This window comes from Salvia hispanica, chromosome 6, assembly GCF_029641045.1.
Source record: "Salvia hispanica isolate PSC_SH4W2 chromosome 6, Shi_PSC_v1, whole genome shotgun sequence".
Lineage (NCBI taxonomy): Eukaryota > Viridiplantae > Streptophyta > Magnoliopsida > Lamiales > Lamiaceae > Salvia > Salvia hispanica.
Window position 1 is genome coordinate 2,091,917 of NC_142697.1, and position 23,001 is coordinate 2,114,917.

Sequence of the window (23,001 nt, forward strand, 5' to 3'; positions counted from 1 at the left end):
CAAGGTATCCATCGATCAAACATGTGCAATTCGTGCATTGCAAGGAGGAATGGGTTGAGCATCTCTTCTTCAAGTGTCATGAAACGAAGAAAGTTTGGGAGGAGGTCAGATTTCAGATTGGCCTGCGTCGAAGAGCGAGCCACTACTATCAAGGGTGTTATCAAGTGGATGGCAAGAGATAAAGATGGATCTGCCATCATGCAGAAAGCGAGATGGATCTGCCATCAAGAGCGAGCCACTACTATCAAGAGTGCTATTAAGTGGATGGCAAGAGATAAAGATGGATCTGCCATCGTGCAGAAAGCAAGATGGATTGCTCTTATCTATGATGGGAAGCCTTTTGACGTGGCTAGACTTGTCTTTCAAGTTAAATCCACCACGTATAGCTTACTCCACTCACGTTATCCCCATGATCTAGTCTTACGACGTTTGCTGGAGAAGTTAGAAGGAATGATGGAAGCAACATTGGATTCTTAATGTCAGTTTTAGAATCTTTGCAAGTTCAATAATGCTACTCACCTGAGTACTCTTTTTTCTCTTTGGGATCTTTTTTCTCTTTGGGTTTTTGTTCTAAAAGGTTTTAACGAAGTCCGACCGTTTCCTCTTTGGGTTTGTGAGTAGCATTATCCTGACACGGTTTCGATATATCTCTTAAGCTTTTGCCTTTTGCACTGATCCTAGTTTAATTGCCCTTGTGGTGTGCCCTAGTGGTATGTGCTACTTTTTGGAATACCGGCCTTATTCATATATTCAATTAATTTAATTATTAAAAAACTAGTTATTTTCTACATTATTTATTATTATTATTATTATTATTATTATTATTATTATTATTATATCGGATAGTAAGCTTCGCATGAGTATTTAATTGTGAAAAAAATGTGGTTTGGAGATGGACAATATAAAGCCTCAAAACCCCTAAATCTGCCACGGTGTTAAATTAGGGTTTAGCACAAGTCCTGAAAATCGCTGGTCGAATCATGGGGAAGAAAGAGAAGAAGGTGAGCGAAGAAATCGGAAAGCAATTGGAAACTATGAATGTGAAAATCAAGGAAATTCCCGAAAACCCAGAGAAGAAAATCTCGCCAGTAATCGGATATTTTCCTTCCGGATTTGACCCGTTGAAGAATTCGGAGGAATCCAACTCGCAATCCAGAGTCTCTAGCGTGAAGGTGTACAAGAATGCCAAACGAAATCCCAAAAACCCTAGATTGGAGGTGGTGGTAGGAGTCGGCGGTTCCGCTGTCAATTTTGTAGGAACGAGCTATTCCGGCGAAGCTAGGACACCGCAGATCTGCAATTATGCTCTTGGCGTGTTGGACAAGAACACCGGAGTGCTGAAGATGGTTCCTATTGCTGCTAATAAGGTATTGTGTTTGTGCGTGGCTGAAACCAACTCAGTTTTCGCTGATTTTGTTATTAGAATTTCTTATTCCAATTTGGTGTTTTTTTTTTTTCAGCTTGTGCGTGTTTGTGGTGGAATATCTGTTTTATTTGTTGATTTTTTTTTTTCAATTTGTGGCTTTACAACAAAAAAATCGAACTCCTGTTTTTTTTTGCCCTTGTAGTTGAAGGTTCTGATTCTTCTTAAATTTGATGTTTTTCGACTTGGTTTTTAAGTGAATGAACGAATTATTCACGATTTTGATGCCCCTTGATATTGATTTCTGATTCCATTTTGAATATGTTGTTTCTTTTGGTGATGTTTGAGTGCAAAGAGGAAAAACTGCAGAGGCTGTTTTATTTGTCTCTGGAATCAATATATTGAAGCCTTTTATTGTGTGACTGCAGATATTCAGGTTGGAACCAAAGGTCCATGGGGTGGAGCAGCCTGAAAATGAATCACGAGATGCGGAAAAGGAAGCAGATACATATGAAGAGAGGTCCGAGAAATTCATGAATGCCACACGCATGTATTCAACGAAGAAAAATATAAGAAGGGTATGCATTTTTTTTGGGTGGAAGTTGGATAATATGGATGTGTTTATGAAATCTCAGTCCACGTCTGTGTTAGTAGTTTGTAGGTAAAGCTTTTTACATATGCTATACAGGGCTGGCCTAACTTGAGAATTACGTGCATCCTTTTCTTTTATTTCCTGAAAGAGAATCAATCACAAAAATAGTGGGAAACGGGGTGCAGTCTTTGATTTAGTTCACTTCTAATATGTAGCACTCCTTTACTCTCAGGATGAGAAACGCGTAACCTTACGTAGAACAGAAGATGTAGGAGCGCAAGAAGGTATGGAACAAAAATTGGAGGGGATCAAAGTGAACATGGAGGCACTGGTGGAAGCAGTCCCTTCAACTGCTAATGCTCGTAATATCCCTCCACATAATTTGGATGCCAATGAGGTAGAGATGGCCTATCCACTTGACAAGATCATTCTAAAAGGGGAGTGGGATTACCTTCAAGACATTTTTGACAAGTTGCATGGTGGATCAGAATTGGCCCAAGATGTTTACCCAAGTTTTGTTCTCAATCGAGCTCAGTCATTGCAAAAGATTAAGGTTAGAATTCATAAGATGATTGAAGTTCCCTGTTTTATTGTTTGGCTGTGCTGCAATTGATTTTCCTTCAACATGGTATTATTCCTTCTCATGGTTAACTGCCTACATGACTATCAGCTTATTACTTTAAATTCTCGAGTTTTTGTTCATTTGCTAAAAACTGTTGGCATTCTATATAAACTTGAAAACCATGTCAGTTACCTGTTTATATGAAACTTTGATATTTAAATAAAGGGTTTTGTTTCATGATTATTTCCTCATGAATACAACTTGTTAGTCATTATTCCTCGTGATTCCAATTTGTGATACCAACAACCCGAGGTTCTTGCTCATTCCTGTATCTGCTGATTAATGTACCATGCTTTTGACTGCTAGTTCTGCTGTGTTAATTGACATGGTCACAATCCTTTTTCTCTAGCTTATAAGATATCTCAACATGTTATCGTGGACTTCAGTGTGTTGAGTCTGAGCTATTTTGCTTCTGCCTCTGAAATTTGTAGAATGAGTCAAGTAGAAGGAGGATGGCTGGAATTTTGTCATACATCACTCATCTCATACGATTCAAGGACCGACACTCTATGGATGGGGTGTCGTCTGCAAAGTTTCACAGATTGCCTAGCATCTTATCTCAGAAATTCTCCACCATGTTCGCTTCCACTACGGATAAACGACTTCCTCAAGATAAACAGGATCTGCTTATAAGCTACGTTCTGGTGCTCTCCCTCTTTGCTGATGATTTTCGGTCTGACCCTTCAGACATCGCCAGGGATCTCCGGATGAACCCTTTGACACTGAGAACTCACTACGAGTCCTTGGGCTGCAAGTTTGTTCGTGAAAACATGTCTCTGGTCGCGACCCTCCCTCTCCCGCTGACCTTCCAGACGATCAAGATCAAGAGGAAAAGGCAAAAGTAGATATATGATCACATTCTAAGCAAAACCATTCTTGCTGTGTTTGTTTGTCTGTGAAATTACTCTTAGACGGTGCAAATTTACAGTTTAAACGGTATTTTTTATAACTAACTCTCAGTTTCGACTTGCTTCCCTTTTGATTTATACTATGAACTTTTTAACTTTATACACTAAATATTCCTCGGTAGTGTCGATGATCTCATGGCTATAAAGTACTTTAGACAGCCATGAGCATGAAGTAATATCTAGCTAAAGTGAAATTGTGAGGACGTATTCCCTCCGTCCCGTTAAAGATGACACACTTTCCTTTTTAGTTTGTCCCAATTAAGATGACCAATTATTAAAATTGGAAACATATTTTCTACTTTATCCTTCTTTCCTACTTTCCTCTCTCCACTTAACACACAAAATAAAGATGCATAAAAACTCGTGCCGTCCAAGGAAGGGGTAATCTTCCTTGGGACGGAGGGAATATATTTCTTGCTGCCTTAGAAAGTTCAATATAGAAATGATATACTCCCTTTTGTACCCTAAAAATAAGAACTTTTGAAATGATATGAGTTGTTTTAATGTAAAATTGCTAAAGTAAGATTGATAGAAAGAAAAGTGCGTTAATCGAAAATGAGTCTTCATTCATTAAAAAGAGATGAATTTTCTAAAATAGAAAGTTTTTATCTTTAAGGGACAACCAAAAAGGAAATAAATTCTATTTTTAAGGGACAAAATATAATTTCGGGTTATCTATTGAGCAGTAAATGTATAATTTCTAGTTATCCAGTGAGTAGTAAATGATAGGATGAAAAACACAATTCGAGGAATTTAGGAAATAATGACTAGCATTCATAATGCTTCACGTACACAGATAAGAATATAAGATTGATAAAAGATGAATTGTTAGACAATTCTTTTACTTATTTTTAACTTAAATTTAGTCTTATTTCTCAAATTTTCCTAGCTAGCCATTTTGAGTTTTTAAGTATATCTTTGGATGGCCAAACATTGAGAATAAGTCACTTACAATTCTTGTGTTTTGCTTATCAATACTATGTGAAAAAGAGTTGTAGAGATAAAGAAGAAAATAATAGTAGTTCTGCCTAAATGTGAAAAATGCATAATATCTGTAATTTGAAAAAGAAAAAAATAGATCTGCATAGAAGAAGGATGCACAAGAAAAAAAAGTAGTACTGGAAAGGATGACAGGAAAAAGAAAAACTAAAGGAGTTAAAAAATCAAAACGGACTAAAATTTTCTTGTGATTGGAATTGTGGGTAGTAGTAGTATATTTTAGCCATATTTCTTTACCTATCCAAAATGCCAACAATACAACCGAATTAAAACACCTTTGTAATTTTTACTATTTTTTTATCACATTATGTAGAGAAGTAGAGAAGAGATTGGACTGTGAGAAAACTTACCGTTAAAGTCCTGAATAATTTATCCTACTATGCATGGATTTTAAAATCTTGCAATTCAATATACAAAATATTCGAAAGTTCAACATTCCAATATTTTTCAGCATAATTTATTTAATATGCTCTTTTTAAAAGTATAACGAAATAAGTTTCATGTCTAAAACGATTAGAATATCGTCATTTGAATATTTTAAAAAAACTATTCCAATTAAAATGCTTCCACCTAATTGATTAAAATGCGATAATATGGTGAAAGCAAGGCGTATAAGCCATATTTGGCATAAACATCACATGAATTTATTAAACTATCAATAATTGGGCATGAAATATCAAAACTACATGCCATGAAAACGACAAATCAAAAGAATGGGTATTTACAACATTAGATAGGTAAGAAAAATAAATGAATCTGTGTTACCTGAGGTGGTATTACACCCAATCTCTGGCCTAAAACTAAAAGGCTTCGTTCGAGTTGGCCTAGTGATAAAGTGGTTTCATCGTGTCAACTGTCAAGTTTACTGATCTCTCACTTCACCTCATCTCAGAAGTTTACTGGTTTGGATTTCCTTCAGCAGCTTCGATTGAGGGGAGAAACAACAGATTCCCCGAGTGTTAAATAGGTAGGGGCCCGCTTATATATACAGAGGGAATGAGGGGAAATTCGTAGCTACAAGTCCCTGATAAATACTTCATAATCTAGTCATTGCCAATATGCATTCTCTCCAGTCCCTTGAGGGTGGAGTCGACAGGTTTTGTGTTCGAGGGGTCATTATTGGGTGACGTTGTGGGGTGACTTTTTTGTGCAGCACCGTGATCTCCATTGACAGGATCATCACCATTCCTGGGGATCTCTGGATCCCGATTACTAGAAATTGCAGGTTGCTTGGATGTTCCGGCTTTCTGGCCGTTTGAAGTGGATATCTGCAGAAACCATTTTAGAGGATATGCATTCGATGCATTGAACGTTAGAGGATAGACAGAGGTGGTAGCTAGTAGTCTTACCTCCTTTGGTGCAGCAGTATCACTTGCACATGGATCTTTCATTTTAGACGAATTTAAAGCGTTTCTTCCACGCACAGGTGGCTTGCCTTCATCCAAACCTGCACAAAGTTGTAGAAAATCCATCAAATTCAAGTATTTAGAATGACATCTTCCGAAAAGAACGAGATGGCTAACAAACGAGCGAGTTTGTATGAAAATAACTGGGGGGTATGCGATTTTGGAAGCAACAACTCTATCCAGGAACTCAAATAAATGATCAAGAATCACCTGAGTCTCTGTCATTATTAGCATTTGGCAGCATTGAACTTGTTCCAGCACCCTGTACGAAAATTCATCAGGTTGTAACTCGGAGGGAGGCAAGAGCAGGCTAGCCTAAATTGAGGTACTTACTAGAGAACGAGATGGAGGATTAGCAAGCTGCGACTGCTGATACTTCAAAATAGTCCAATCAAATACGTAATCGAATTGAAAACCTGATAAAGAGAAACGCAAGCATAAATTGAGGAGGCACTAATATAATCAGCACAAGATGTTGGGAGGGTATGGCAGATGCTATCACCTTCACGAATAAAAAGATCACGGAAAATTCTTTTCAAATAACCATAATCTGGTTTGTCCTCAAATCTAAGTGAACGGCAATAATGGAAGTAAGAAGCAAATTCTGTTGGATATCCACGGCATAAAGACTGCAACGAAAAGATCAAGTTAAACCCATCTCTTCTTGCAAGGCAGGGAACATACTTCGGTCCAGCGGCTACAAAAAGTTTAATCACCCACCTCTATTGGTGTTTGAACCTTTTTCTCGCTAATTCTGTCGTACTTTTGTTTCTTGTTTCCAGCTTGCAGTCCCTGCCAGGGAAGGCTACATTTTTTTTCTAGATAAGAGTCAATGTCCCAAAAGAACTAACAATAGAGAGAACTAACAGGACAAGATTCAAGAACAACCTTCCTCTTAAGAAGTACATAAGAACGTATCCGAGTGATTCTAGGTCATCCCTCCGGCCTTGTTCTATCCATAGGTTATCGCAGTGGAGCAGAATTAAACACGAAAGCAACAAAAAATCAGCTTTCTACTACACCTGTAAGGTCAAATGAATAAAAGATATGGCATGTCAAATACGTACCGATGCCAAGATGTGTATTTATGCTTGCGAATCTGGCTGTTCCCGTCAAATTCTTATTTTCTCTGCATGATAGAGTAAAGTGTTGCTGAACTACCTTAACGGGTATTGAAGAGAATATTGAACTAAATCAGATTCAACTTCAGTTATACAGAACGCAGCATACCTATATGGAATATGTTGATGATTAGAATCTCTATATTTCTTGGCGAGCCCAAAGTCAATGACATAAACCTAGAGGTGAATAAATGGAGTTATCATCTGCAAACCATTAAAAAAAATTGAGAAAACTTAAAAATAAGGAATGAAGGAGGAAAGCAGAAGACCTGATTCGCACGCCTTCCCAAGCCCATGAGAAAGTTGTCAGGCTTAAGATCTCGATGCAGAAATGACTTAGAGTGAACAAACTCGAGGCGATTAAGCTGAAAGAGAAGCAGAGATTTCCATGATAAGTGAACCATTAAATTGTTCAGAATCCTAACCAAACAGATTGCATTACCATCTGATCTGCAAGCATGAGAACAGTCTTCAACGACAACTTCCTACTACAAAAGGTGAACATGTCCTCAAGGCTCGCCCCCAATAAGTCCATCACGAGAACATTATAGTCTCCTTCAACCCCATACCATTTAGTATTTGGGATTCCGGCTGTCAAAATCGAGAAATGCCAAAAATGAGGATACTAATAACATAACCATGTAAAAAAAGGAAACAAACATCAGCAGCAAAAGAGGATATTACTTCCTCCTTGGAGTAATCTGTACAGTTTCGACTCATAAAGCAGTTGGGGATGTCTAGTCCTCGCATTTTCCTGAAACACGGACGAATTACGTTCCTATCAATCATAGACCAAAACAGAAGACACTAGGAGAATCTACCAAGATAATTGTATAAATACATTACTTACGATAAATATCCAAGAGCATGAGAAATATTTAATAAACATTTTGGGAAAAAGTTACAATGATGAACCCCTTCCTTCTACATAGCTTGTGTTCGCTCAACTAGACAGAGACAAGCCCCGGGTGTCCTTTGGCGATTGCCAAGTACGTTATACTATTTTTTTTGTATAATATTATAGTTTCGCCACCTTATTTTAAATCGTAGCTCATTCCAACTCAGTAAAAATAACGAATAAACGGGTAGCTCGATCATGAGCTCTGCAAACACTGACGATGGAAGACAAGAACAGAAAACTAATCTTTAAGCCATGCCTAAGACAAAGAAACTCAATTTTTTCAATGTCATTTTTTACAGGAAGCAAAACATTCAGTCATCAATGATCAATCCATCAAAGATTTACAAAAAAACATGATCAAATATTAAAGATGGACCAAAACAAATATACATGGAAGAACAGATAAAAAAATTGGAACTACTTACAAGCTTGATAGCAACATCCTCATTCGTCTGGATATTAGTGCCTGCAAACAACAAAAAGATAAACCAATTAATCCAAAAAGGTGTCGAATATTAACAATCAAATCAAAGAAAATGATGAACAACATGCCTAAGTAAATCTCTCCAAATGAGCCATTCCCAATTTTTCGCCCCAACCGAAACCTATTCCCCACACGCTGCTCCATTTAGAATCCCCCAATCACATCAAAATAAATAAAGTTGAAAATGGAGAAAACGACGCTGAGAGGGGGAAGAACCAATAATGATCTTCAACTTAATGTTTATATCACCAAAACTTTAGCACCAAGAAATAATTGCAAATAATTTGTTGGTATTGCTTTCCTTTTTCAAATTGGTTATCAAACTTTAATTTGAATGCATTTTGTATCATTTAATTTTTCAATGTAATTTTGTCATTGATTTTATAAATTTTATGTGGTGGCAACAAAACCATGGCATCAAAATTACACATTTACTTCCCTTATTAAGTTAATTCATTGCAACCCAACCATCACATTTTTAATAAAAACAAGATAGATAGGAGTTTCTTCTCCAACCATCACACATTTAATAAAAACAAGATAGATAGGAGTTTCTTAAACATCAATGATTCTTCTGTATTATTCTTTCTCTTCTGTTGATACGATCACAAATTAGTCAAGCGGAGCATGCACCGGGTGTAGGATCAGCGGAGCATGCACCGGGAGTAGGGAGCAAGCGCACAAAGAATAGTGTGTTAGCTTGAGAGTTATGGTCATCGTGATTATCCGGCAGGCAGTATGTCAGTTTTTGAGAAATGAGAGAAAACAATAATTGTCGGAATAAACTTATTATTCATTAACATTGACAAGTTCCCTTTTTAATTCTAGGACTCTATAGGGCGGTTCGACCTTCCATCTCTCGGGAAAGAACCATAAAGAAAACCCGAGATATAGCCTATAAATACGCTCGGCTCCTTATTAAAGAGCAAAAGAAAATACTACTACTAAACATCTAACGAGCAACATAATCTTGGACACGGATTGGCTTCTTCCGTATGCGACGAGCTCTTGAATTGTCTGTGTTGTGTTCTTCAACCAATTCAGAGGTATATGATCATGTGGTAGTGTTTAGGGGTACTTAAATGGTTCTCCAGTTCTTGGTTAACTGGTACCAAAACCGCCAGTTAATTGAGTAACCAGAAACCGAAAAACTGATCCGGTTCCAGTATCGGACTATTTTTTTTAAACAAAACCGGTTCCAGTTCCTAACCGGGACCGGAATACAATTCAATTTTATTTTCTTAGTATTGAATTAATAATGAATCAAATTAAAATAATTTGAAACACTGAGTAATATTTAGATTTAAACCGTGTTAAATTTGAGAACTATGTTTTCTGAAGTTTGTTTTTTTGATGAACTAACCACTATAGTAGGACATCATAAGTTTGTTTTTTTCATCTCCAAAAGAGCTTATACAACTTTCATATGATTGACATTTAACTTTATAACAAATTTGATGTAACAATTCATTTTAACATACTGTACGATTTTAACCCGTTTGTGAATTATTTTTTTATTTATTATATTTTAAACCAAAAAGTCACAACAAGATTCAAAAGAAATTGCCAAATATTAAAACTCATATTTTTTTTAAAAAAGAATTACCAACATAAACTAGTACCACATGAATATTATTGTATTGTTGGTATGATGGTACATAGGAGTTATTGTTACAACAGTAAAGGTCAAAATTGATTTTGAACATTCGGTCGGTCATTTTATGATTTTGGTCCCAGAGATTATATTTTAAATTTTTGCATTCCAAACATTTCAACTCGGATCACAATCAGTCCAAAACTAACAGATCCATCAAATATTACCTTTACATTTCTACTCACTTTTCTTTACATTTCTTAAAGCTCGTATCGTGAAGAAATGTGACTCTTATTTACGGACAAAGGGAGTATAACCTAATGAGAATCAAAGTTAGCAACAAATCTAAGTCTAAGTGAGAATCAAAGTTAGCAACAAGTCTTATACGATTATTTTTTAAAGATAATTATATAAACGGTAAATATATAATTTATTAGTATTAAATAGACTATAGTCATTACACTATTTTTTGATAAGAATGGAACTTTTAAAGCATCATCAAAATAATAAATAGTTTTATATCAAATAAATATTTACTAATGAAAAAAATTAAGTATTTTAAAATAAATAAAACAAGTATAAATATAAAAAATTAATTTTAACTAAGAAGTAAAAATATGATATAAGTAAGAGCGAATGGAAAAAATAGACACTTGACAACCCCCGACGAATTATATCACCATGAATTGACTATGGATATAAGGGGTAGTCATATTAGAGATCCTTTTGCATTTTTTAACATGTATGCAAATTTTAAAATTTTTGTCTGAAGGGTATTTTTGTTCATTGACCATATTCATTAATATGCACCATTTAGGGGCAAGTGAAATGATTTTCAATTTTTCATTGGGTTATCCTTTTTTAAATTTCAATTATCGTAAATTTTCTATTTTGATTCTTAATTCTTTCTTATTACATCATTTTTCTTGTTATTCTTTCTTCTTATTTGGTTTTACAGTTGTAAATTATTGGATAAAAAATGCTCCTTCCGCCCACTCAAGATGTACACAATTTTTAATGGCACGCGTTTTTAAGAGAAATTATTAGGTGGAACAAGTATAGAGAAAAAATTAGTTTAATATTTTAATAAGGAGAGAGGAGAGTAAATTTATTTACAAATATAAAAAGTAGACATCTTGAGTAAGACGTGAGGAGTATTAAAGTATAGCCACTCATATCTTGAACTTATATAATTTTTTTACTCTTTTAATTAAAATTTAAATCACAAACTTTTAGATTTTGTATAATGTTTCTCATGCGGGCTTTCTGGCCATTGATAAGCTCTTTCGTGTTGTTTTGGTGCTACATGAATCTATATTGATATTGATGTGACATATATAATCTCAAGTGGGATTAAATAAAATTTTCTTTACATATTAGCTTGGTTTTACAACAAAAGTGGAGAAACTTTTTCCTATCGGACTTACAAGATTACAACATTAACTTAGTCATGGTATGGTAAAACCATTTCAAATAACACTAGGGTTAAAATGAGCATATTTTCGAATATGATCATTTTTCTAAACTCTGTTATATATTTTTTTTATTAAGAATTGCCCAAGCTTCTATTCCTCCGCAATTGGAATCCAATAAGGTGACAATATTACCCCAACCATAGTTTCAGATTCAGAGTATTGCGGAATGAAACATGACATCCACATAGGTTCCCCCCACCCAAAATCAACCTCGAAAAGACCTATATTTTCCCAGCTGCTGAAACCAAGCCAAGTAGCTTCTTGAGGCATCTCATTCTTAATTGCCTCCAAAATTTCATACACACCATCGCTCCCCAATCGTCTCACAAACTCACCATCTATTTTTGCTATCCCTTTTTTCACCTCCCTCACCAACTCCGTCAACTCCTTTTCTATAGGATTGCTCCACAAGCCCACGGCTTGCCACGCTAAATTACCAAAACTATCATCTGGAAATGGGGGCGACGCCTTTCTCCGAAGGTTGACCGCTTGACTAATCACTATAGGTTTCACATCCTTCTCGGCGGCCACGGCCTCCATGAAGCATTTCAACATCACAGCGGTCACCACATTCACTCGGGAGCTGCTCGTTTGGGCCTTGAGAATGGATAGGACAGAGGCATAAAAAATGTACCTTCTCACCGCAAACTTCTCGGCGCTCAAGTATTTTCCTAGCAAGTTGGATGGTAATAAGTGTTGGGACTACCGTAGCGGAAGACACGGAAAATAAAAAGGTCCATAACGGATCTATTTAGGTGATGATTATGCATTCGATTCCAATTTCATGCAATAAACATAGATCTATAGAACACACATCAAATATTCACATAAACATGCATATTCGACGTGAATTAAATGTTACCTCATAATCCGACATTGGATTGACGTTGCTAGCTACACCACCCGGAGATTCTTGGTTTATCGACCACGAATCTTCCGTATTATTCCCTTGTCCTTGATCATCCATCCGTGTGGGCGGATCTTGGATAATCAACAAATAGCTTTGAAGAGATCTAGGAAAACCAAACAAAAAACACGAGATTGTCTCGATCTAATCCTATGAATTAGGATAGATCAAGAATAAAACAAGAACCCTAAATATCCCACGTGCTAGGCACGAAATCGAGCCAAGACGGAGAGAGAGAGATGCCAAGAATGGCGGCTAGGGTTAGGGTTTAGTGTGTGTTGTGTATTGTGTGGTGTGCTAGGGTTTTCCATACTCCTCACTATTTATAATAGACTTAATGGGCTAGTAAGGGGATCCATGGAATGATTTAAGTATTGGGCTCACCCATTAGATAAATTACTAATTAAATCAAATGACCCATGATTTAATATATTATCAATGAAATATTATTTTGTTCCACTAAATAATAATATTGCACTCCCACTTAAATCACCAAATTACAAATAATTTGGGTCCATTTTATTTTATAATATTTCTCATGTTTAAGATTATCTTGATCCGTCAATTTAATTCTTTTGTCTGCTATGTGACTAGTATTAAATTAATTCTCCAAAGAGTTTTTCTAGTTTGAAACTTTATTTATTATTCGTGGAATAAATTCCAACTGCGCAGTTTTCTGAATAATAAATTCCTTTTTCAAACACCTCTTGGGGATCACCCCTTAGGGACCACACTGGGCACGCGAATTCTATGAAATAATATTCCAATACCTTCATGTTATTCAATTACTACCACCCAAGATATCATGAACTTGAGTTAAATACAAACTCTCACATATTGATAAGTCAAAGTGGCATATGACTGAATAAACAATATTGATATTAATTCCATAGACTAGAAAATACTAAAATTTCTGAATATATTTTTACAGTAGATAGCAATAAAGAATACATTTCATATTAGATCCTTTCAGTGCTTTACCACACCGGTGTTACTAATCTCGTCTTAGGTAAGAGAGAATTATCACAAACACCGCAACCGTACCAATAGGTAGCCAAAGCCTATCTAGGTTGTGAATACGTTTTTCTTCTTACTAGATCTGGCCAAGTATCCTACTGGAAAACTCATGAGGAGATTCATCGAATTTCTCTACTTGACCTTCTTAGTAAAAAGTCGTAGACTTGTTTATCATATTTCAATAATAAACCATTATATTATATTATTTATTCTCATAATTAGGTAAACAAGTGGACGTGGCGTTTCTCGTATACATGCACAAGCTGACTGTACAAAAGCATGTACGCTCGAAGCATCTTTTAGTATACAAACCCCAACAATAAGTTGTTTGGCAGTGAGGGCTTCTGTGGAAAGGAAGATTGAGCTATACGATTCAAGGGAGCAAACCCTAATCCCTGTGCATTGGCTGCCCAACGTTGGAGAAATGTCGAGGCTGAACCCATGTCTGCAATTATATGATGAAACTTGATACACAAGGTTATGCTACCGCAATCGAAACAGTTCAACTGAATCAGCATTACGGTATCACCCGAACCTGGTGATTTCTCCTCTCTAGGAAAGAACTTTTTCGTCAATTCAACATTAGGGTTTTGTAGAAAATCGCTCAATCGGGCCTTTACTTTGGCGACAGAGAATGGAAGGCCTTGGTCGTTGCAGTCTGCAGAGAGAGCATCTCTGATAATTCCGGCAAAGGGATAGAAGGTGACCAGAGTTTGAGATAGTGACTCCTTTAGATGTTGTATTTTGTCACTCCTGTCGTTTCCCAAGTAGTATAAAACTACGGGGACGTATATAGCAAGCACAATTTGATCTAGCAAAGAAATGTTGTAAACTCTAAGGTGAGGAGGTGTTGGTGAAGAAGAGGGTTTTATTTTCTCTACTGAAATAATATTGCTAATTTTCATTCTGATTTTCTTTTTTCTAGTACTATTTTTGGTTACTGATTACCTTGATTTTTAATTTTCTTTTTATAATAAGTTTTGTAAGCTCTAGGAATAGGGAATTTAATTTCTTGGTATATCATAAATTGCTACTGAAGATTAGTTAGGACTACTTAATATTTTATTGGCCCAGCAGATGTTCACTATTGTATCCAAATATTTGCACAAAGAATAGAGTAATTAATCAACATTTTATTATTGAGTTTTATATGCGATATTGAAGACAAGATAAGGATGCCCACATACATTATATCAGTATCAGGTGTATAGAATTTGTGATAAAATATTAATATGAATGGTGATTAAAATGGTAAGCTTTAATTTTTGACATATTAATTTATTGTATGATTTCTGATATTGAATAGCAGAATAGGACTATTAATGCAATTAATGTAAATATTAAATTCAATAGAAATTTGATAAAATATTAATATGAATGGTGATTAAAATAATAGGGTTTAATTTTTGACATGTTTATGGTATAATTTCTGATATTGAACAGAGTAGGACTATTAATATAATTCATGTTAAACTTAAAATTCAATAGAAATTTGAAATCTATCTGAACTAACCATAAATAAAAATTAGTTATGATTAAATTGTGACAATATACGATAGTCGATAAGATTAAATCTGAATTTTCCCATAATTAAACAAACGAAACATCAATTTCCTACTGACATACATAGGGATGGGGAAAAATACCGAAATATCGAAATACCGGCCTTATCGAACCGAAAATACCGAATTCTCGGTATATCGTGACTTTCGGTGAAAGATTCCGGTAAGGTAACGGTATGAATTTTCAAATACCGCAATATACCGCTGCATACCGAAATTCGGTATATACCGTAAATTAAGGTATATACCGTAAACTAAGGTATATACCGTAAACTAAGGTATATACCACAAAAAATATAAACACAATTATATATAAAATATATTTTATATATTTTTAAATTATAAAATATATTTTGAAATATAAATATAATTATGAATAAATTTATATTTAATTTATTTTTAAAATTATAAAATATAAATAATATTCTAAAAACTCTAATTTTCTATTATAAATGATGTTGAAAGTCAGGTATACCGAACTTCGGTACAATATACCGAAAATGAGGTAAGGTATCGGTATGGAAATTCTGTTGGGGGTAGTCGCAACGGAAATTGCAAATTAAATAAATCCACAAAAGAATCTATTTAGGAGATTATGTAGATCGATTCAATTTCATGCTTGAACATGTAGAGACATATAATTGCGCAATTAATCACATAGTTTAAATTAAATTATGATGTTGAATACTTACAATAATGATTCTCCAAATAATCGAAGTGGCTTGCTACTTCTCCACGTGTGGATCTTGAAGCTTGATTGTGAATGCAAGACCAAAGATCTTCTAACCTATGACCATTAACTCTATAGATCTAAATTCCTTGTGGGAGGAATCTTTTAGAAATTATAAGGATCTTGAAGGAGAAGACAAGAAAAACCAAGAACACACAAAGAGGAATTTCGAGTTCCTCTATTAGAGAGAGAGGACCGAAAATTCCAAGTGTGGAGGCTAGGGTTTTGTGTTATTTTTGTCTCCTCTCCTTACATCCTTATTTATAGAGTTTATGATGGGCTAGGTTAGGGATCTATGGGGCTTGGATTGGGCCTCCCCAATTGGACCTTCTTTACTAATTAAATTATAACCCATAATTCAATATAAGGCTAATGAAATATTTCTTGTGCCACTATCGAAGAAATACTGACCGCCCATCCAATCCGTGATTACAAGCAATCCGGGTTAACCTCTTTAATATATTATTTCCCGTGTCTAAGACTTTCTATATCCATTAATTAATTTGTAGTCTGCTATAGACTTTAAATTAATTAATATCTTTTTATTTCCAAGAGTTTGTCTAGTACGAGATGTATATCAAAATATACTTTTCCTTTTCTATTTATTCTTGGATTAAATCCAAACCGGCCGGGTTTCCGAATAATAGAACTTCTCTTGAACACCTCTTGGGGATATAGTCAAACCACACAGGCACACGATTCAATGTAATAATAAAACTGACACCATACTAGTTATTAATTACCACTACCCAAGATATCATGAATATTGGGTTACGAAAAACCCGCACCTATTGATAAGTCAAAGCAGCGTATGATTAAATAACGTGTGTCCTATACTTTTACAAAGATTAGGAAATATTAAATCTCCAAGAGATCGTCTTACAGTAGATAGCAACAAAGACGTGTCTATACTTTAGATCCATTCAATGCTATACCACACCAGTGTCACTAGTCATTCTCAAGGTAAAGACGACTTTCGGATGGACACTGCAACCTTTCACGATAGGTAGCCAAAGCCTATCTAGGTTGTGAAAAAGTTTTACTTCTACAAGGTACCGGTTGGGCCACCTACTGTGATGACCTGTTCCACGACCCAACCTTCAATATAGAAGACTTAGACTGATTTTACTTTCCGGCGTTTTAATTATATAATTTAATATATAATTAAATACGGTCAATACCCATTAAAGTAAAATACACAGTATGAAGAAAACATTTATTATTCTCACTAAATGAAGAGTGTTTACAATATACAAGCAATTTATCAAATTCAAAATAAACTCGAAAAATGCTTTTTAGTATATCTGTTCCAACAAATTCGTCATACCGAAAATAAGGTATACCGAAGTTCGGTATAACGAAAACTTTGGTAAGGTAAAGGTATGACTTTTTCGCATACCGTATTTACGGTAAGGTATATGGTATGGTGGTTTCGGTAAGGTATACCGTACCTACCCACCCCTAGATATACACATCCTTAATGATATAATTCCATTTTAAAATACCAAATGTCCATATTACTTATATAATAAAGTTAATATTTACTAAAATATGAAATAGTATTATATTTTAAAAATTAATTTGAAACCAAACTATAATATGTGTAATAAATTATGAAAAAAGTAGATAAAGTAACATAGAAAAGAAAGAGTAAGAAATCAGAAAAACAGTCATGGAAACGGAATTCTGTCATTTAGTCTCATTAACGTCACAGGATTTTGCATAGAATAACAAAAAAGAATGAAAATTATACCATGATTATTATGATATTACATATTCAAATTTGAGAAAAAAGAAAAATATTCTTGGATTGGAAGAAAAAGAAAAAAAACAAAACCCATTTTTTAGCATTAGGGATTTCATAAAAAAAAAATTCAAAACTATAAGAGAAACTTTTCATTTTTTGAATAAAACTATTTTTTTTGTCAATATCCCAAAATGGCAAAATAAGAATATTTTTTGCGGATGAAGGGAGTTATTATATAACTAATAGTCATAGGGATGTCCATTTTTATGAATAGGTAATCATAGTGTTTGGAATGTAACAAATTTATAAGTCATAGTGATCTCCATTTTGAGATTTCAACTTCTTCTCATTTATTACATGACTAATATAGTCATAGTGATGTCCATTCTTTTGAATTGGTAATCATAGTGTTTGGTATGTGACATGAAGCATTAATAACAATGTAAAACCATCTACCTGACCATCTGTCAGCTGAATATGTGATGTCATAAAAGAGGCGTCATCAAGTACGGTAACTCAAAATTTTATATTTCTGAACCATTTGACACCAAAATATTTAAATCATTATTTACAATCACAGAAGAGGTTATTCAAAATAAAATCATTATTTACAATCACATCAAAATAAATAAAGTTGAAAATGAAGAAAACGACGCTGTGAGGGGGAAGAACCAATAATGATCTTCAACTTAATGTTTATATCACCAAAACTTTAGCACCAAGAAATAATTGCAAATAATTTGTTGGTACCTTTTTCAAATTGGTTATCAAACTTTAATTTGAATGCATTTTGTATCATTTAATTTTTCAATGTAATTTTGTCATTGATTTTATAAATTTTATGTGGTGGCAACAAAACCATGGCATCAAAATTACACATTTACTCCCCTTATTAAGCTAATTATTGCAACCCAACCTATCACATTTTTAATAAAAAACAAGATAGATAGGAGTTTCTTCTCCAACCATCACATATTTAATAAAAACAAGATAGATAGGAGTTTCTTCTCCAAACTACAGAAACATCAACGATTCTTCTCTATTATTCTCTCTTCTGTTGATACGATCACAAAAATGTAGGATCAGCAGAACATGCACCAAGCGCACAGGGAATAAAAGAGAAACACAAATCACGCGTGGGAATAACTCCACATCAGCACGCCAGTAGCTGTCCAACAAATCAGAGAGACAGTGCAACATAGTGCAACAAATTAAGAGGAATGATAGGGGTACTTAAACGGTTCTTCCGTTCTTGGTTGACAGGAACCAGGAACCGAAAAACTAGTTCCAGTTTTAGTATCAGACTATTTTTTTAAACAAAACCGGTTCCGGTTCCTAACCGGGAACTGGAATACAATTCAATTTTATTTTCTTAGTATTGAATTAATTTTGAAACATTGAGTAATATTTAGATTTAAACCGTGTTAAATTTGCGAATTATGTTTTCTGAAGTATTTAAAATGTTTAGACCGTGATGCTTTGAATCGACAATTATTTCCCCGATCCAATGTTGATGAACTAACCACTATAGTAGGATATCATAAGTTTTTTTTTTCATTTCCAAAAGAGCTTATATAACTTTCATATGATTGACATTTAACTTTATAACAAATTTGATGTAACAACTCATTTAACTTACTATACGATTTTAACCTATCTGTGAATTATATTTTATTTGTTCCGTTTTAAACCAAAACGTCACAACAAGATCTATTAGAATTGGAAATTCCATTGAATATTTGTTTTAGCCAAAAAAATTGCTAAATATTAGAACTCATTTTTTTAAAAAAAAGAATTGCCAACATAAACTAGTCCCACATGAATATTATTGTATTGTTGGTTTATATTATTTTGCTGCAAGTTTGATGGTGCATAGGAGTTATTGTTACAAGAGTAAATGCCAAAATTGGTCCTAAACTATATGGTCTTTATACGATTTTGGTCTTAGACATTATGTTTTGAATTGGTGCATCCCAAACATTTCAACTTGGATCATAATCAGTCCAAAACTAATGGATCTATCAAATATTAACAGTCAACGTGTTTAAATCGAATTTTGACCAAATTAATCATTTTAATCACTTTGTTTACATATTATGAAAGCAATAATCTGTTTAATGGATTTCCTTTCCATGATTGACTAGGCCATCTCCAACCATTTACACCAAATTCAAATTCATTTTTTCAGTTCTGTCACATCAAATAATAATTCTACTCCAACCATTTACACCAAACCCAAAACCCAAAAGATATTCCATATTCACCTACTTTTTTTTGCCTTTTCAATCTTAACTACATATTTATTTAAATTACACGTTCACCCCACTTTGTCAATATTTTTTCAAAATATAATTAAATATTTGATACAATTATTTATAATAATATATTTATATTAAATATATTATGCATTCAATAAAATATACACTAACTTCAAATTATAATAACTAATACTCAATAAATTATTTAACAAATTATATTTAATATAATTTCACAAATCACACAAAATAAATAATTAATACTAATAATTTATATAAAATAAACTAAATATCAATTAACTTTTTGAAAATAATACCGTCCTAAAACAAATAAATATTATACATCATTACATTATACATATAATTAATAATTAATTAGCCTATCTTCGATTCTCAAATCCAAAAATAAATACTCCACATATGTTTAATTGGAGGTGGTTTAATTAGCCCATGCCATTAAAGATATTCTAAACTTAATTTTTTCTCTCTCCGAGAGCCGCTATCTTCTTCCCCTTCTCTGATTTTTCGTTTTCTCTTCTCTGCATCTCAAAATTTCCTTCACAACTTCTAACTTCTTCAACCATCTACAATTCTCCATGGTCGTTACTTCCATTCGAAAATACAAAGGATGAAGGAGCCAAGTGCAATTTCCAGGAACTTCAAAAAGTGAAATGCAGTAGCTACAGTGCTACTGCATCTTTGGCGTATCACTATTCAAAAAATGCAAAAAAGGACGATTTGGGATGCGATTTGCAGCATGGTTGGAGGTGTTTTGAACTGCAAATTTGGGTTTTTGGGGATGGTTGGAGATGTAAATTTGATGGAAGAGAGGTCCATGATATTCAAGCTTCTGCCCCTTTCTGATCACATAACACATTGCAAAATGAATGCATCGACGCATTAACCCCCCAATCCACCGCCGCAGGGAGCGGTGGCAGCGGCAGAGCTTCTTGACACAGCTCGAGCTATAGTCGGAACTGTCATACCTAGAAGGATAAGCCTGCATTTCACCGCGAATCCACTCAATTAAGACCATCTCCAATCATTCCTACGCAAACCTATTTTAGTGTAAATCTCACACTAAATATTGATTTTGCTCCAACCATTTACACTAAACTCAAATCCAAAAAAATATTCTTCACCCACTAACTTTTTAAACTTTTCAATCATAGCTATATATTTTATCTAAATTACACACTAACCCCATGACACTTTGTCAATATCTTAAATTAAATTAAATAATAGTATAATATAAGATTTACCGGGTTATTATTAGATTATGTTTTTATTAGTTGTTGCAATTTTAATTATTAGTCTTCTATTTTTATTTTATGTATTGTTTTAATTACTAATGTTTAACTATTTTTGTTATATTTGATAGCATATTTTATTTGAATATATTAATGTCCGTATGGTATTTAATTAACTAATAAAATTATTATTTTCATACTATATGTACCGTTAGTAATTAAACTATATAATAAAATTGGGTTCCGTAGGAAAAAAGGGACGGCTCTTACATAAATAATAGATGGTTTTTTTCCAATATATTGAATAATATAATATTAATATGAGCCAACCCATTTAATAACTAAATCAAATATTAATAAGATTAAATTAGGTTAATTCACATTTTCATCTTCACCACGTCACTTTCTGCAATCTGTAAATTTTTTTTTTCTCTGTATTTTAATTTCTCTTCCTTATCTTCTTCTATCCTTCTCTTCTTCTATTTTGTTAAATATGAATTGATTTGGACTTGAATGCAATTACTCAAACTATGAAAAGTGTTTTTGGTATACTTTTAGTGCAAACCTAAAAATAGGTATTTTTTCTTCAAAAACCTATAATGAGATTGGTTTTGCAGTACTGTTGGAGAGATTATCCTACTGCATTTTAGGTTTTGCAGTACTGTTGGAGATGCTCTAACTCAACAAACCAGTTCTAGTGCAATTCGCAAAATTGAAATCAATCACTCGCAATTCGTAAAATTGAAATCGATCAATTGCGATTCACAAAATTGATATCCGCAAAATTCAAATCGATCAATTGCAAATTAAATACATTAATTACAAGCTAATGAATTAACTATGAGAATTGGAAAAATGAATTAATCCTGGTTATGGAAAATTTTAGTAATGTGAGTAAATAAAAAACACATAAATGAATTGAAAATGTCACACGACAGGGTTCGAACCTACTCTCTCCAGGTTAGCAATCCTAACTCGAAATCAACTACGCTACATATATATTTGTTAAGTATTTTATGAATACTTAGTACTATCGGTATATCTCAAAAGGCCCGGGCCCCAACTCCCAAGGACCCCTCATGCCCTTCTTTCTATCAAACAAAGTGATCATGTTTTGGCGAATTAAACAAATATATATGCTTTGAGGGATGATGTTCGAGTGTGAGGCTGTGAGCTCTCATCAATGTAGAGAGAGAGAGAGCGTAAACTACTGCATATGACAAACTTCTATCATACTCCGTCCCTTAAAATTTAACATCATTTAATCGGGCACAGATTTTAAGAAATATAATAGAAGGTGAGTTGAAAAAGTTAGTGACATGTGGGTCCTACTTTTATATATTAGTTTTAAAATAAAATGTGAGTGCTAATGAATTAATGAAATGTAGGGTCCACTACTAAAAATAATAAAAGTGAAAGATGACAAATTTTTAGGAACGGACAAAAAAGAAAATAGGTGACAAATTTTCAGGGTCGGAGGGAGTAATATCATAACGAGTCGTCATTGGACAGTCGATCATGCCACAATGGTGATCGAAGAAGCCAATAAAGAATGATAGACACATTGTATTAGATTTAGTATGATGTATTGGCATCTAATGTATGCATAATATATACAACAAGATTAATGTTACTCATAACATAAATGCAAGATTTATCTATTACTCCCATCCGTCTGCGAATAGGAGTTCCGTTTTTTTATTTTAGTCTGTCGACGAATAGCAGTCCCGGTTCATTTTTACAATAAATGATAATAGAGTCTCACATTCCACTAACTCATTCCACTCACATTTCATTTAAAACTAATACTCCCTCCGTCCCACAAGAATATGCACTCTTTTTTTTTTAATCCGTTCTACAAGTATGCACTTTCCAATTTTAGAAACCTTTTTTCCTCTATTAAGGTGGGAACCATTCTCTACTAACAATACTTTAATTACTTTTCCTCCTCTACCTCTCTCTTACTTTACTAATTTTACATTAAAACTCGTGCCGAACCTAAAGTGCATATTGTTTGTGGACGGAGGGAGTATATATAAATAAGATCCATATTCCACTAACTTTTTGA

General features: G+C 33.8%; 2 protein-coding genes and 1 pseudogene across 2 annotated transcripts; 1 reads left to right on the forward strand and 2 right to left on the reverse strand.

The window, feature by feature from the left end:
• The first annotated feature begins 890 nt into the window (after window positions 1-890).
• Window positions 891-3,546, forward strand: LOC125208360 (uncharacterized). The gene is made up of 4 exons (XM_048107953.2): window positions 891-1,367; window positions 1,792-1,941; window positions 2,188-2,508; window positions 3,009-3,546. The coding sequence occupies exons 1-4, from the start codon at window positions 981-983 to the stop codon at window positions 3,420-3,422; spliced, it is 1,272 nt and encodes a 423-aa protein (XP_047963910.1). The 5' UTR covers window positions 891-980; the 3' UTR covers window positions 3,423-3,546.
• Window positions 3,547-5,096: 1,550 nt separating this feature from the next.
• On the reverse strand, window positions 5,097-8,618 carry LOC125207969 (casein kinase 1-like protein 2). The gene is made up of 14 exons (XM_048107495.2): window positions 8,465-8,618; window positions 8,338-8,378; window positions 7,696-7,765; window positions 7,454-7,602; window positions 7,281-7,376; window positions 7,121-7,188; window positions 6,958-7,019; window positions 6,779-6,842; window positions 6,611-6,695; window positions 6,393-6,519; window positions 6,224-6,306; window positions 6,101-6,152; window positions 5,834-5,931; window positions 5,097-5,752 (listed from the first exon to the last, which is right to left on the reverse strand). The coding sequence occupies exons 1-14, from the start codon at window positions 8,538-8,540 to the stop codon at window positions 5,528-5,530; spliced, it is 1,296 nt and encodes a 431-aa protein (XP_047963452.1). The 5' UTR covers window positions 8,541-8,618; the 3' UTR covers window positions 5,097-5,527.
• Window positions 8,619-11,506: 2,888 nt separating this feature from the next.
• On the reverse strand, window positions 11,507-14,294 carry LOC125205208 (epi-neemfruitin B 7-O-acetyltransferse L7AT-like; annotated as a pseudogene).
• Between the last annotated feature and the right edge of the window lie 8,707 nt (window positions 14,295-23,001).

What these genes read in the sequence shown, in the direction of transcription:
- LOC125207969 (XM_048107495.2), bottom strand. Translation starts at nt 8,540, where the DNA reads ATGGAGCAGCGTGTGGGGAATAGGTTTCGGTTGGGGCGAAAAATTGGG. An exon ending in ATTTGGAGAGATTTACTTAG is followed by an intron (nt 8,379 to 8,464) that starts GCATGTTGTTCA and finishes TGTTGTTTGCAG; the next exon opens with GCACTAATATCCAGACGAAT. An exon ending in AAATACACATCTTGGCATCG is followed by an intron (nt 6,843 to 6,957) that starts GTACGTATTTGA and finishes ACCTATGGATAG; the next exon opens with AACAAGGCCGGAGGGATGAC.
- LOC125208360 (XM_048107953.2), top strand. Translation starts at nt 981, where the DNA reads ATGGGGAAGAAAGAGAAGAAGGTGAGCGAAGAAATCGGAAAGCAATTG. An exon ending in CGAAGAAAAATATAAGAAGG is followed by an intron (nt 1,942 to 2,187) that starts GTATGCATTTTT and finishes CTTTACTCTCAG; the next exon opens with GATGAGAAACGCGTAACCTT. An exon ending in AGTCATTGCAAAAGATTAAG is followed by an intron (nt 2,509 to 3,008) that starts GTTAGAATTCAT and finishes TGAAATTTGTAG; the next exon opens with AATGAGTCAAGTAGAAGGAG.